The 13,947-nt window shown below is 34.1% G+C and overlaps 2 protein-coding genes and 1 long non-coding RNA gene across 4 annotated transcripts; 1 reads left to right on the top strand and 2 right to left on the bottom strand.

The window, feature by feature from the left end:
* Nucleotides 1–1,941: 1,941 nt before the first annotated feature.
* On the top strand, nucleotides 1,942–4,272 carry LOC107564456 (uncharacterized). The gene is made up of 3 exons (XR_001606235.1): nucleotides 1,942–1,958; nucleotides 3,558–3,636; nucleotides 3,731–4,272. It is a non-coding gene; the product is annotated as an uncharacterized lncRNA (long non-coding RNA).
* LOC107564453 (mamu class II histocompatibility antigen, DR alpha chain-like) lies at nucleotides 2,383–13,345 on the bottom strand. 2 transcript variants are annotated; one of them, XR_001606232.1, is made up of 6 exons: nucleotides 13,239–13,345; nucleotides 12,599–12,844; nucleotides 12,162–12,440; nucleotides 11,670–11,915; nucleotides 2,768–2,770; nucleotides 2,383–2,393 (listed from the first exon to the last, which is right to left on the bottom strand). XR_001606232.1 is itself a non-coding variant. In XM_016249544.1 (4 exons), the coding sequence occupies exons 1-4, from the start codon at nucleotides 13,294–13,296 to the stop codon at nucleotides 11,794–11,796; spliced, it is 705 nt and encodes a 234-aa protein (XP_016105030.1). In that variant the 5' UTR covers nucleotides 13,297–13,345; the 3' UTR covers nucleotides 11,189–11,793. The 2 variants fall into 2 exon arrangements, 1 of the variants encoding a protein (XP_016105030.1); XM_016249544.1 differs by lacking the exons at nucleotides 2,383–2,393; nucleotides 2,768–2,770 and having other exon boundaries at nucleotides 11,189–11,915.
* On the bottom strand, nucleotides 6,709–8,849 carry LOC107564452 (H-2 class II histocompatibility antigen, E-S beta chain-like). The gene is made up of 6 exons (XM_016249543.1): nucleotides 8,755–8,849; nucleotides 8,267–8,542; nucleotides 7,681–7,962; nucleotides 7,387–7,500; nucleotides 7,260–7,287; nucleotides 6,709–7,159 (listed from the first exon to the last, which is right to left on the bottom strand). Exons 1-5 carry the CDS (start codon nucleotides 8,816–8,818, stop codon nucleotides 7,265–7,267), a joined length of 759 nt encoding a protein of 252 aa, XP_016105029.1. The 5' UTR covers nucleotides 8,819–8,849; the 3' UTR covers nucleotides 6,709–7,159; nucleotides 7,260–7,264.
* Nucleotides 13,346–13,947: the final 602 nt, after the last annotated feature.

The following is a 13,947-nucleotide window of genomic DNA, read 5'->3' as shown; positions in this document are numbered from 1 at the left end:
TGGTTGGTCCAGTTATGCTGTCCAATTGCGAAGTCATGTCTTTTCTGATGTGCATTAAGGAATTTATTTAGTACATTTTTTTTTTTTTTTTATGAAGCACGCACACAGAAAGCAGCTGTTCCATGGCATGTGAGCACTAATCTAAGTTCTCTTTCATGTCTTATTGCGCTTACACTGTTAAATACACACAAGTTTGTTAAAAACACATGAGTTACAAAAAACAGTCTGTTATGTCTGTGAAAGTAAACAGCTGGGAAATAAATTGCATGTTTATATTAGATCAGTGTGGCAGCAGCGTAATATACAGTAAATAAATAAATCTCACTGCTCTGTTTTCTGGGTTGGTAGATGCACCGGGCACCTGATTATAGCACTCGAACATGGAAAAAGTGAGATTTTCATAATATTTCACCTTTAATAATTTCATCTCAAACTTGAAAAGGTCACAGATGATGACTTCAGGAAGGCTGTGGAGTTCATCAATCTAATGCATATTCTCTGCATATGTACCCTGTGTGTGTGTCACTACATGTGCCCAGATTCATTTTTAAAAGCTGGAAGACCACTTATGAACTCAAAAGGAAGATTCAGTGTGTGGCCATCATTAAAGGGGTCCTATGATGCTATTTTAAAGATCATTATTTGGTGTAACGGAATATGTTGACATGCTTTAATTTTATTTTTCAAATACTGTACATTATTGTAGGTCCTCTATGCCCCGCCTCTCTCAAACGCATCGTTTTCAACAAAGCCCCCTCCTTTGACAAGCGCAGTCTGCTCTGATTGGCCAGCTGACCCAGTGCATTGTGATTGGCCGAACACCACAAGCACGCGTCGGAAATGTAACGCCCCTTACCATAATCGCAGCTTCAGCTTTCAAAGTAAATATCAAGACCGTTAATAATGTTGTTAGTTTTACCATCAGTACAAGCCCGAAAGGGCAACAGGGTCACGTGACAGACACAGTGATGGTGCAGTACACAAGCCGCAGTTAAGACAGCTGACGTGCTATGATTTCTGAAAGACAGTTCACTCTCCTGTGATGTGACCCTGTTCCCCTCACACACACACACGACGTGTTACTCTGCGCAAAACTCTGTGTTTGAACAGTCAATAGCAAATACTTAAACTACTAAAACATACTTACAGTCGCTGATTCAGAAGCGCCAGATTGTCATAGCAAAGTTGGAATTGACCCTTTTATTATTATTATTTTTTTTGTGCACAGCCAGCCTTGTACTCTTCTAGGTTAAAAAAAAATTGTCGTCCATAAAATGCGTTGCACAAATTCGAACATCTGGGTTGTGCTGTTCTGTAGTAAATAAATCTTAACCAATGATTCCTAATTGCATCTACTTTCAGAAGGCCAAATAAAGTGCTTTTGCTTTCGCGCTGAATCACACAGCGTCTCACTGACATGCTGCATCAACATTACTGCTGTTCCTGAAACCACGCCTTCTTTCTTTGCGTGCACATTTGGGCGGCATTATGTAAATCTTCCCACATCGTGACGTAGACATGTGGGGGCGTGTTAGAACGAGCCGTTTTAGGAGGGCGTGGTTGACTCTGAACTTTTATAAAGAATATCTCTTTGGATTTGAGACTTTAGTCTTTGCAACTTTACAGATCTTCTTTATGCACCAAGAGCTTGTAACACTCCAAAGAGAAAGGAAAACTTGAAATCGCATCATATGACCCCTTTAAAGAAAAAGTCTGCTGTGACCTATCCAAACATTACCAGATGCAAAAAAAAACCACTTCATAAACCCAATTTATTTAAAGCTAAGATATATACCTTTACAGTAAAATGTGTTAATTTTTTTGTGTACAGGATGATGATGATATGGTATTTTTTGTGGAGGCCACTATAATGGACCATAGATTCAAGGAAAGGTGAAAAATAAGGAAGTCTAGGAATGACTGAAAAGGAAGTAATAAGGGAAAGCAATCATCATAATGTAAGTTCTTTGACAATGTGTGCAGTGTTTGTTACAAGGTGTATTTTCATTTAAATCAGGGGTCCCACAGATCCTTAAAAAGTAAAAATATATATATATTTTTTTAATTTTAAGGTCAAACAGTCAAGTCTTATTTTCACTTATGAGAGGTCTTAAATTTTAGTTGATGCTAAAACGTAAGACCTCTCATAAGTAATACTTTACCAAATTAAAACTATCTAATTAGCGTTATATGATTTTTTATTCTTTCTTTGTAGATTGCTTGTTCATGTGGCAACTCGCGGCATTTTTGACAGCTATTACGAACTGAATCTTGAAGGAGAAGAAAATGGGTAAATGTAAGTTTAATTGTTAGTTCAATCTTTATGTTCGTAGGGGTGTGGGATATGTATCGACTATGATGATATCTTAGTTATTGTTTTAACAATGTGTGAGCTGACATTGAGTCAACCCAGCTTTCACTGCGTGATGTATGCAGTTATAGGCCCCCAAAATTAATTTTTATACAATAGTTAAACTAACAATAAGTTAACATTGTGAGTTACATTTTAGACATAATATTGTCAATATTGTTTATTTTTCCTTTATTTCACCAGTGAACATTTTAAAATGAAACCACAGCAAAGCCGAGTCTCGGAGCAACACACAGCGGTGATTTGTTACTGAATGAATAAGTGTATTCATGTTTTGTTAATGTAATGTTCCGTTTAATAAATGATTCAGTGACCTATTCATAAAGACAGTCACTTTTTCGTTCCTCGAACGAATTGTTTGAATAAATGACTCATTCAACTCACTCATTAAGACACTGACTTGGATTTAGTTTGATATAACTTTTTTTTTTTTTTTTGTCGGCATGCTGCCCACAAGGCTATCGGCGCCAACAATATTTAAAGTAGATTATAAATCATTTAACTTTTAAATATTGAATTCAAAAACAATTTTATAGCATTGTTTATGCAATTGTAAATGCAATGTAAATATGTTAATGCCACCTCAGATAAAACTTCTGTCACCTCTGCATTGCAAAGATGGATATGATTTTGTTGGTAATTACTTCAATTGATTGGTAACTGCCCTATACTGTGGTATTATTCTATTTGAATTTAATTTGAATGTAAGAATTTAACATAATTTTTTTTTATTTTTGTGTGCTCTACTGTTCAAAAGTTTGGGGTCAGTAAGAATTATTATTTATTTTTTTTGGAACTGATCAAAAGTAAAGACTTCTATATAGTTTTGGACTTTTATTCATCAAAGAATCCTCAAAAAAATTGTATCAAGGTTTCCACCAAAAATATGTTCCACCAAACTGTTGTCAACATTATTATTATTAATAAGAAGAAGCAGCTTTTGATTTTTGAAATTGTGACACTGAAGAATGGAATGGAATAAATTACATTTTAAAATATTCACATAGAAAACACTTGTTCTAAATTATAATATTTAAGAATATTACTGTTTTTACTGTATTTTTCATCAAATAAATGCAGCCTTGGTGAGCATAATACTTATTTCAAAAACATGAAAAAGATTACAGACTTTTGACCAGTTGTGTAGATATATTAGCAACATTAACAAGGTAATCCTCCCTTTCAGCTGCCAGAGAAGCATGATAAGGTGATTGTTCAGGCTCAGGATGGGTAACAGGATGAAGAGTAGGAGGAGGAACATGCAAGTTAGACATCATTTTCTCATAATGTTGGTATGTGCCATTCGCTTATAACAAAAACAATAAACCTAACTACAATAATGTACATTTTATTTTTCAGCTTCCAGTTTGCAAGAAATCCAGAGTCTCTGATACTGCACTAGAAGAACCTGTTCTACAGCAAAACACTGCATCAACCTTCCATGAAAAGATCAAGAGTGAATTATCAGTCCACAGAGACCACACTCCTATCCTTGCCTCAGAAGACCCTGCCCTCCAGTGGTGGGGTAAGAAAGAAACTCTTCCTCTTCTCTCACAGCTCTCCAGCAACTAACTCATCCTCCTCAGCACTGTCTGAATGTGCATTCCCCACAGCTGGATGCACAGTCACTAATCAGAGAGCTCAAAAGTAAGAAAGTCAGCATGCTCATTTTCTTGAAGAAAAACTGGTGATGTATTTTGGGTTGGGACAAATAATACAGGAGAGATGCTAGAAGTCTAAATATTGTTCTATTTACATATCTTTATTCTTTATGAATGTTGTTATTTTCTTTATTTCAGGGACTGTAGTTATTTGGTAATTGTAATATCGTTTAGGTTTAGCTTCTGATAGCAAAGTAGTACATCACCACCAGACATTTGTAGCAGTTGCCTCATAGGAAACTCAGGAAACAATTGAACTTATTTTTGCAAAAGTAAAAAAAAAAAAAGTAATTATGAAGTAACTGCTGAATCTTTTCATATCTTTTTGTCATGTCTTTATTTTTTGTATCTAAGTATGAACAGTAGTATTAATAAAAGTATCGATAAGCATCTGTGATTAAAATCATTATTTTTTTTAATGATTAAAATCATTATTTGTTTTACATATACCCATCCCTAATGATGAGACATTAGGCATCTGGACCTTGATTAGGCATTGATGACACTTAATACGTTTTTATTCAAAACAAAAAAAATTAATAATCTGTTACATTATTCATTGATTATAGTGTTTAATTTCTGAATTGATGTGTTTTCTGTACTCATGATTTGGACACACTTTACATGGTTCAAAATATATTGGCTTAGTATTTGGACAAAGTAACAGAATAAATGCTGATTAATAAATGAATGCACTGTGGTTTTGGCAATTTTCTATCAGAATCAGTAGTGTTAATGATACTCAGTAGTTTGCATTGTTGCACTGTTATAACATTGTAAAGTGAATAAATGTTTTGTTTTGAGATGCCTGTTTACCGTTTCATTACACTATTGTTATTTTTTTTTTATATATTTAAATACAGATTGAATAAATGTGGCTTATAAGGATACATTGGTAAATATTACTTTAAAAACAACAAGGTTTATGTTTGATGAACTTAAAACTATAGTTTGTAAATTGAAAAATTGAGTTTCCAATTGAAAAAATTGAGTTGGCATTACTTAAGAGTTCAAGTTGGAAACATGTAAAGTTTAATAGAACAAACAAGAATAAAATGAGTTCAAAATACTTAAAAAGCTGATGCAAATAGTTGCCTCAATTTTATTGGCACAATATTTTTTACAGTGTGAGTTTTGTATTGGTTTCCATTACATATATGTATTGATCCCTAAAGGTATTCACTAATAACCATTAAACCATTAGAATTTATTTTTATTTATTTATTTTACAGAAAAAATGTTAAATGTTTACTAGTTTATCAGTTCCATATGGATTTCAAGGTAATGGCCTGAGCACATCTCCATGGCCCGGGCTAAATGTGACAAGTAGATATTAAAATAATGGTAGACATGGTATTTTGATCATTGAGACGTCCTCGTCACATTCCAGCAATGTACTACTATAACATCACCAAAACAAATACGTTGCTGCACAAGTTGGGGGCATGTCAGTGAGAAAACATGTCGGATGGACACAGCTATAGAATATAGAATATGCAATGTCTGTATTGACGGTAAATTTTTTAAATGAAGGATTTTTTTTTTGTCATACAATAAAATTATCTAGTTGTATTGTACAATTACGATAGAATATATAACGATTCAGTTTATAGTACCTTCATTAATTGAATGAAACAGAAAATGCAAAAACTCGATGCACATTGCCTATTCATCATTTCGTAGATGCAGAGTTTGAATCTTGAATTTTATGTTGAAAAGTTGCATCGCCATCTTGCTCTGACCAAAGTGACCGAAACTCCCTGATGTCATCAACTAGTAAATACCAACTTCCAGGAGGACTTGAACACACCATATGGTCCAGTCCGGATATGTCTTCACAACTTAATTGTGTTAGCTGGGTGTAAAGCTAGAGGAATTAATGTCCTCATGAGGGTGGAAATTAAATGACCACTGTCCAAATTATGTATCCCTTTTAGACTATATGATTGATGTCTGGACATATCTGCAGAAGACTGCCAGAGCTGCACAGATGTGGCGTAATGTAGATGAGATCATGTGACCTAATGAAGAAGGCTGAGTTGACTAGCATTGCTATACACATCTGTCTATGTTTACAGATTGATATGATGTAGGCACATTTTTTTTTAAAATCGTTTTAGAATTTGAGACGCATCATCTTTGTTTGCGTGTTGAAATAGCTCAATTACAAAATCTGTGATTTGTCCTAAACATGAAACTAAAAAAGAGCTGTCATTCAAAGGAATCAAAGATTATTCAGATAAAACTTTAGTTAAAGGTTTTGTAATGTAGCCATGCATGTCCTTGTTGAGAATGTTTTCTATATTGTGGTATAGAATGAGTTTATTTTCAGGTGTAAATTAAGTGTTTTTATGGCATTTTGGAAGAAAGATGAACTGCTGAGTGGCTATATTCTAGAAAAAACAACTGCGTTAGTTTTTAAAAAGTATTCTGAATACTGAGAAATGTTACAAGCAATTAAAAAACCTGTAAAACTGTAATGTAAAGACATTTATTTTGAGCTGAAATGAGCATACAGCACATAAACAAGAAATGTTTCAGTTGGTGTTTCTGAAAAAAAAAACTTGGATATTTTAGTCATCAAATCATACAGAAGAATCATTGTCAGAATGAATTAGAAGCAAGAATAACATCTGAAATCTGTTGATGGTCTAATTTATGCTCAATTATTTTTTCCCATCAAATATATTTTACATAAGACTGCACCAGTTTAATTCTAATATATTTTAATGGTAAATAAGAGTAAAATAGTGATCAGAAAAAGACTTCAGAGTGCCCTTTTTCAGACCCAGAGCCTGACTGATACTTATTAATATTAATAACAAAGACCTAGAGTGTGTCCTAACGTTATGAAGCTATATGCATGTTAATTCAGAAAAAGTGCTGGAAAAGAAGCCAGCAGGAATGATAATCTCTACTTCTCTCTATAAAATCTCTATATTTTACACATCATGTCATCATCAACATTCAATAAGAAATTACAAATATCAAACAAATGTATTAGATTTGTTACTGTTTTCATTTTCCAAAACAGTTTTCATTGTTAAAAATGAAACATCAGTGTGAAGTTCAGAAAGTGAGTTCTCTATCGATGAGTCAAGTTGAATCCTCTTCCAGTCAGTCTGATCTGTAATGTGTATGATTATTATGTGACTCAGTGTAACAATGCAGTAATCATTTATTTTGACAAACAGTTTCAGTTTCCAAAGTATTCATTAAAAACTTACCATCATTAAGTTGGTACCAGGATCCTCCCTATCAAAATAAATAAAAAGTGATTAATAAAGAACTAGAATAGAGACATTATGTCTAAACAGATGCGTATCAGCTTGATTTGCTCTCATCTTCTCTGACCTGATGATTTTTTCTTATAATAAATGAGTCCAGCAGCTGCGATGATGATTCCCAGCACCAGACCAGACGCCCCGATGGCGATTTTATTCCTCTCAGACTCCGGGAGAGACGGATCTGTGAGATACAGAAACCACTTTTCATTTGAATATTTACATTGTTTAACATTGGCCTAGCATGTGTGAATGTATTTACAGGAGCTTTACATATTTTTATTCAATCTTAATTTTGTTTGTCTAAATATGTAATTTATATAAGACTGATGTGATGTGAGGGAAAATAAATGTTTCGTCTTACCCCAGTCTATGATGATGGGTTTAGTTAAGCCGGCGTGATCCACCGCGCAGGAGATCTTCTCTCCAGATTTGGGGGTGTACTCTAGGTGGGAGTGAATCTGGTAGTACCAGTCTCCATTAGGCATCTCCTCAGTTGAGGTCACATCAGTCTTCACAACTGCACCGTCTCTCATCCAGGACACTTTGATCCCGTGTGGGTAGAAGCGGTAAGCACTGCACATCAACACAGCTGGATGTCTGCCTCCAGCCTGCGTCACTGAACTGAGCTTAACCTTTGGTGCCACTGAATCAATAACAATAACAGCTTAACATCCCACAATAAATATTGTGATTACATGCAAGATGTACTATAAAATGTCATAAATACTACTGTATGTATGTGTTTGGGAGTGTATTTTTAATATTTCCAAGGGCAAACAAAAAAATTTTTTTACATTTTAAAATGTTGGTTAAGAAGTTGACTGTCATGGTGTTATAATAAGTTTTAAGTATTATAAAATTAGCAAACTGTTGTGTAAAAGTACCTAGTGTAAGCATTTAAACGAGTTAATGTGTGACAGGAGAGATTATAATCTTGTGCTGCTCACCTGTTTTATCAGTGATCGCTGTCTGACGGATTTCAGCATTATGTTTGCAGACTCTGTCCACCTCAGCTCTCGCTTGCTGCAGCTGGTTGGGATCTTTGTTCCATAAGTCTGCGTTATATACTCCAAGTTCAGTGTACCCCACAAACTCCCCCACAGTGCTGTTGAACTGTATGAACACATCTTTATTGAAGATATAGTTTATAATGTACACCATGTCACTGAAATCACGGGAGCTGTGGATACATTCACGCCACCCAGACCAGTAGTATCCATTAGCTGAAAAGAAATGTTAAATCAGCATTACAGTTATGTCAGATGATTTCATGTCAACTATAGAAAAACAGAAAGACTTAGATACATTAGTTGGTTACAGTATTAGTGAACTGTCTTGTTTACTACTAACTTCTACTATTAATAATAATTAATCATGAAGAATGTTACTGTCGATATATATCTACTCATTTTACATGACGCTTAATTGTATTTACCTGCTCCAGTGAATGCAGACAGCATCAGTATGAGATGAAAACACAAGACCCTCGGCAGCGACATTTTCTCTGACTGTGACTGTCCCAACTGAAGAGGAGTCCTGCAATACTTTGTTCATGAGCTGAATATCTGAAACAACCAGCCAATCAGCATCTACACATACACGTGTCAACTGTTGCTAAGCAGTATCCTGTTTTATTTTAGAACTAAAGCTAGTTACACGATGACTGTTTTCTTCAAGCTTCTCTGCTCATTTTTATGGGTTTAATTAAACCACATTTCATCTTATTTTAACTACCAATCTGACAAATCTCAACAGGAGCTTATTGAGAGCAATAATAATAATTGCCATCCCAATTATTTACATCAAAGTGTTTTGTTTTCTGCATTGTATTTATTATGTGTAAATTAAATTAAATAGGAGGTCACTGATTGTAACAAGATCCATTTGTTTAGCATTCAGTACCTTTTCACCTTCCTGTATCTCATAGGATGCAATAAAAAAGCTTAAAGTAACAAAATAAATTGTTATTGCTATAAATCACAAACTTGTCATTTTTTTTGTTTTTGTTTTTTTTTAAAGATGGATTTAACAGGCTTGTTGCCAGTACATTCTTCTTTATATGAAAGTAAGCAGCTTAGTATTTCTCAGCTGATTTATACATTTCCATGAACTGGTTCATGCTTTAAAAAAAAAAGTTGAGGCAATGAAACAGACTCTTAATTTTGCTGAAAGATTCTATTTCACAGCCTAATGACAGCTACAGATGCACAAATACAATGATGAAAATTCATGTTCGTCACAAAGTTCTTCAATGAGGAGTTATGTGAATATAGTGTTTTATACTGTACGCCAAGTGTTCTCTTTTGAAGTTTGGGACATTTAAAAAAAAAAAAAAAATCTGTATATTTCAATACTCTATATTTCAGTATGTCAGTACTCTTCAATCCTACATATTTCTTCTCTTTCTACCCCCTTCACTCTTCTTCTCACCTCTTCTTCTGCTTTTTCCACCTCTGCTGACTTTACCACCTTTCACTCTTCCCTCCATTTCTTCCCCTTCTCATTCTTCTTCTTTCTCCACTTTCCATTAATGTTTGCTTGCATTGGGAATTTACAGTTGACCTTCCAAAACTCTCATAAACGTAACTAAAATTTGAATTGCGGTGTTAACAGTTCAGTGCATTTCCTTCATGTGCTGTGTGTATTACTAACACGACAGATTTCAATTGAATGTGCAATTACGAATATGACAAATACAAAGAATGGTTTGTTGTGTTAGGAGAAACGTGATTTAGGAGAAAGGAGGATTGGCTAGGAGAAACCAATATTTTTTATTTTTTTTGGTTGGCTGTAAAACTGGAGATATTTCTGTGCAGTGTTTTGAGAAACTGATGTATGTATGAATGAATGAATGATGCATTTATATAGCGTTTTATTGTGTATTGTTGTACACCCAAAGCGCTTTACAATCATGTGGGGGAGTCTCTATGTAATTTGGAATGTGATTGAAATGAATAAAATCTTACTATATCTGTTTACGTTTTTAGCTGAATGTGCTGTTTAGAGAGCATTGAACAGTTCGATGAAAGGTATAAAATCAATTGGAAAAAAATACTGCACAGCACCTCTTCAAACTGTTAGTGAAACCATTGGTTATTTTTCTTTATTATTTTATTAATGTCTTATTCACAAATAAAGGCCATGCCAAAACCATGAATGTTGAAGAATTCATATATTGAATAGTATGTTAGGGATTAATAGTGAGAGGATGAAGGGGAAATAGGATGATAGTCAGTTTGATCTGGGCGTCTAGTGTTAGTGGCCCGGAGAGACTCAGGGCATGGGTATCATCTGTTATTTATAGGCCAAGCAATTAAGACCCCCTGATGCAACCTGGAAGGGAAGGGAAGAGGGGATGGGAAGGATGGTTGAATGGATGAGAGGGAGGCGAAGGGTGGGTTCGGGAAAACGAGACAAAAAGTTCTGTAAGGAGCGGCCTGATATAAGTAAATTTTGGGGAATTTATGTGATTAGTTGAGGCCTGGTTAAACCTTAGTGAACTCTCTTTATTATCACTATTTTATACAGAAGATGAATGAAAGGATTTCAACTATTTCAAGAGAAATGTAGCCTTCCTGTAGCTCAGACTGCAAGAACTGATAATATTTGTTCCTTGAATGCAATGTCACTTTGGATAAAAGCGGCTGCCTAAAGCATACATCTCGATATTGGCTCCAATATTTATGTAGGTCATTCTAAAATATCATGTTTTTTATCCTCTGGTCTATTCTATTCTCGTCTGTTCCTCTGTCTTTCAACACATACAGCCATCTGTCTGTTGTTTAATGGACAGCCACATCTAATAGGCTTTTGAGGTTACTTTGCCTTGAAACAGTTATATAGATGACAACACAATATAAAATCACAAGTGAAATCAAAACAGAGAATCTTTATTTGGAGTGTATGTCAGAAAATGTACAAGTAGTCCTTGTAAAATTGACTTAAAATTGATTACAATGACAGGAAATTTCCAAATGTAAAAATTTCTACCTTATTTTTAAGCACACAGTACCACAATTTTTAAGGATGCCAAAATGTTTGTTTAAAAAGACTTTAATTGATCCATCAATGAGGAAGACAATAAGAGCTCAACCAGAGAGTAACTAACAGATAAAAGTATTCAAATTAAAAGTCCATAATCACTTTGGATGAGCTGAAAATATGATGTATTAGCAAAAAGATCATCTATCATTTAAAGCCTTTTAGACATCTGTATGTAAGTGTATATGGTGTTACATTTCAAACAAAGATGTAGAAATATCAGGCAATATTAATGTTGTTAAAGATTATATTGAAATTTATGTGTCTATGAATCTATTTCTATATAACATCTAAGATGTTTTCTGTCACCAGAATGATGCTCAGAATTACTGTTTTAAATTTCATTGTAGCCAAATGAAACTGGCTTTATTTGCAGGACCTGTTACACACTATATACAATTTCTTTTCAAAGTTTGCTTCCATATCTGGGATGTCAGTTGCAGTTGTTTCCTTTAATCAGGAAGAAAGTTCCAGCAGCGACTCCCAGCAGCCCCAGAGACAGACCCACTCCACAGAACACAGCAGGACCAACACCAGGCACAGCAACGTCCACTTCTAGGATACACACATATACAACCATTTTGTTTATGCATTTTTAATAATGTAGACTTTATTAATGTTATATCTCCACAATGTAAAGTGTTTCATATGTATATTTTAGGCTGCTACTCTTATCTTTCACATCAATAATACATTTTATTTTAATATATACATATTTGTATTTATTATTTAAAGAAAACAATTGGGAAATAAATAATAGAAATCAATAAGTCAAGTGATTCTATAAAACCACACACTCACCCCATGTTTTGGTCTGAGGTTCATCGAGAGCTACATGGTTCACAGTGCAGCTGTAAATATCTCCCTCTTCAGGTGTGAACGGCAGACTGGAGAAGATGTTGTAAGTGCCGTCATCATTTGGGCGATACTGACTTAGACTGTCTTCTTTTAAAGCCTCGTTGTTTTTAGTCCATGAGACTCTGACAGGTGGAGGGAAGAATCCAGTCACATGACAGATGAGGGTGTTTTCAACATTCAGCTGCACATCCTCCTCAGCATAGATGGAAGTCTGAGGTCTGTCTGATAACACAGGCAAAGACATGGAAGCTGTTATTATTTTAAGCATTTGAGATACAATTTGTTTAAACCAAACTTAGAATTAAACCATTTGTTTAAACCAAATTGTTATACAGTTGTTACACACAATTAAATAAATATGATTAAAATGCATATTCTACCCGTTTTCTCTTGTGGATTTTTATAAGCTTTGATAGATACAGCTAAGTTTGCTTTGCAAACTTGCATGTCAGATAAGCCTTGCTCATAAAGTCCAGGATAGCCGAGGGGATCTGAAAAGTCAGGCTGAGTAATTACTCCTACTCCTTTAATGAAGTCTGCATGCACCAGTTCCTCTCCATCCATTCCATACATATATTCTTTCTCTGTATCAGAGCATCCCGTTAAATAGAAATCTTTATGCACAACTGAAACAGGAAAAAAGTATTAGCTCAATATAACAGTACATTATCAGTCTAGACAAACTACATGAGAAATTTAAACAAGGACTGTTTGAATATGAGATGCATTCATACCATTTGCATGTGCATGATTTTTGACAATGATTGCTCAATTTTTATTAAAATTACATAAGCATAAACTGCTCACAATTTTTGAAATTAGATTTTTCTGTCTCAGCCTTGTCTGATTACAGAATATTATGATATTCAAAAAATTTAATATTAATACAAAACAAATATTTTCATGGCAGTCTTTTAACCTTTCAGGACGTATATTACATATCAGTATTCCTTGAATACAGTTAAAGATAATGAAAATTGTGTTTTTTAACAAATGATTAGTGATAATCCACTGACTTACCTTTGTTCTCAGAAGAAACAAGTGCAGCAAGCATGAACATAAATACATAGAGCTCCATCTTTCTCAGAGCTGAATGGGAAAAACACTACACAAACTCTTTTTTGTTTGATGATAGCAGGTCTTTACTCCGCCTTATGGCTCACATGGCAACCTCATAATCATCAACCAATCAAAATCCTCCCTCGCTCTGATATTCTTGTATCTTGGCAAAACATTTTTTTTTCCAGTTTTACATTTACACAAGTTTGTTAAATTTAAGAACAACCAGCCACCACACATAGTTTACTTTATTTGTATGACTTTTCAATATATAGTTGTTGTATTTATTTTGTTTTGTAATTTGCTTGATAGTATACTGTACATGTAAATGTACATTTCATACAAACAGTATTAAAATGATATTGCAGATTGAAAATGTGTAATCACCATAAATCACAGCAAGTAAAGGTATACAATTTTACATTTCCAGCATGTTTTACATTTGTGTTTATAGTTTTAAGAAATTTAAAATTTGGACAACACTGTATGCCTCTAGGAAATCCTGAAATCATGTAAAGCTGCCACAGATCTGATTCACAAAAGCACCATCTTTGATTTGGATTTTTGACATTTCCTCAGTGGGTTGTACTGTTAATTAATGTTTGTGAATTGTTACTGCTGATGAAACACTACAAAAAAACAAAACAAACAACAACAACAACAACAAAAA

The sequence above is a fragment of the Sinocyclocheilus grahami genome, unplaced genomic scaffold (assembly GCF_001515645.1).
Source record: "Sinocyclocheilus grahami isolate Dianchi unplaced genomic scaffold, SAMN03320097.WGS_v1.1 scaffold936.1, whole genome shotgun sequence".
Classification (NCBI taxonomy): Eukaryota; Metazoa; Chordata; class Actinopteri; order Cypriniformes; family Cyprinidae; genus Sinocyclocheilus; species Sinocyclocheilus grahami.
This window is presented reverse-complemented; position numbering and strand designations above follow the sequence as displayed.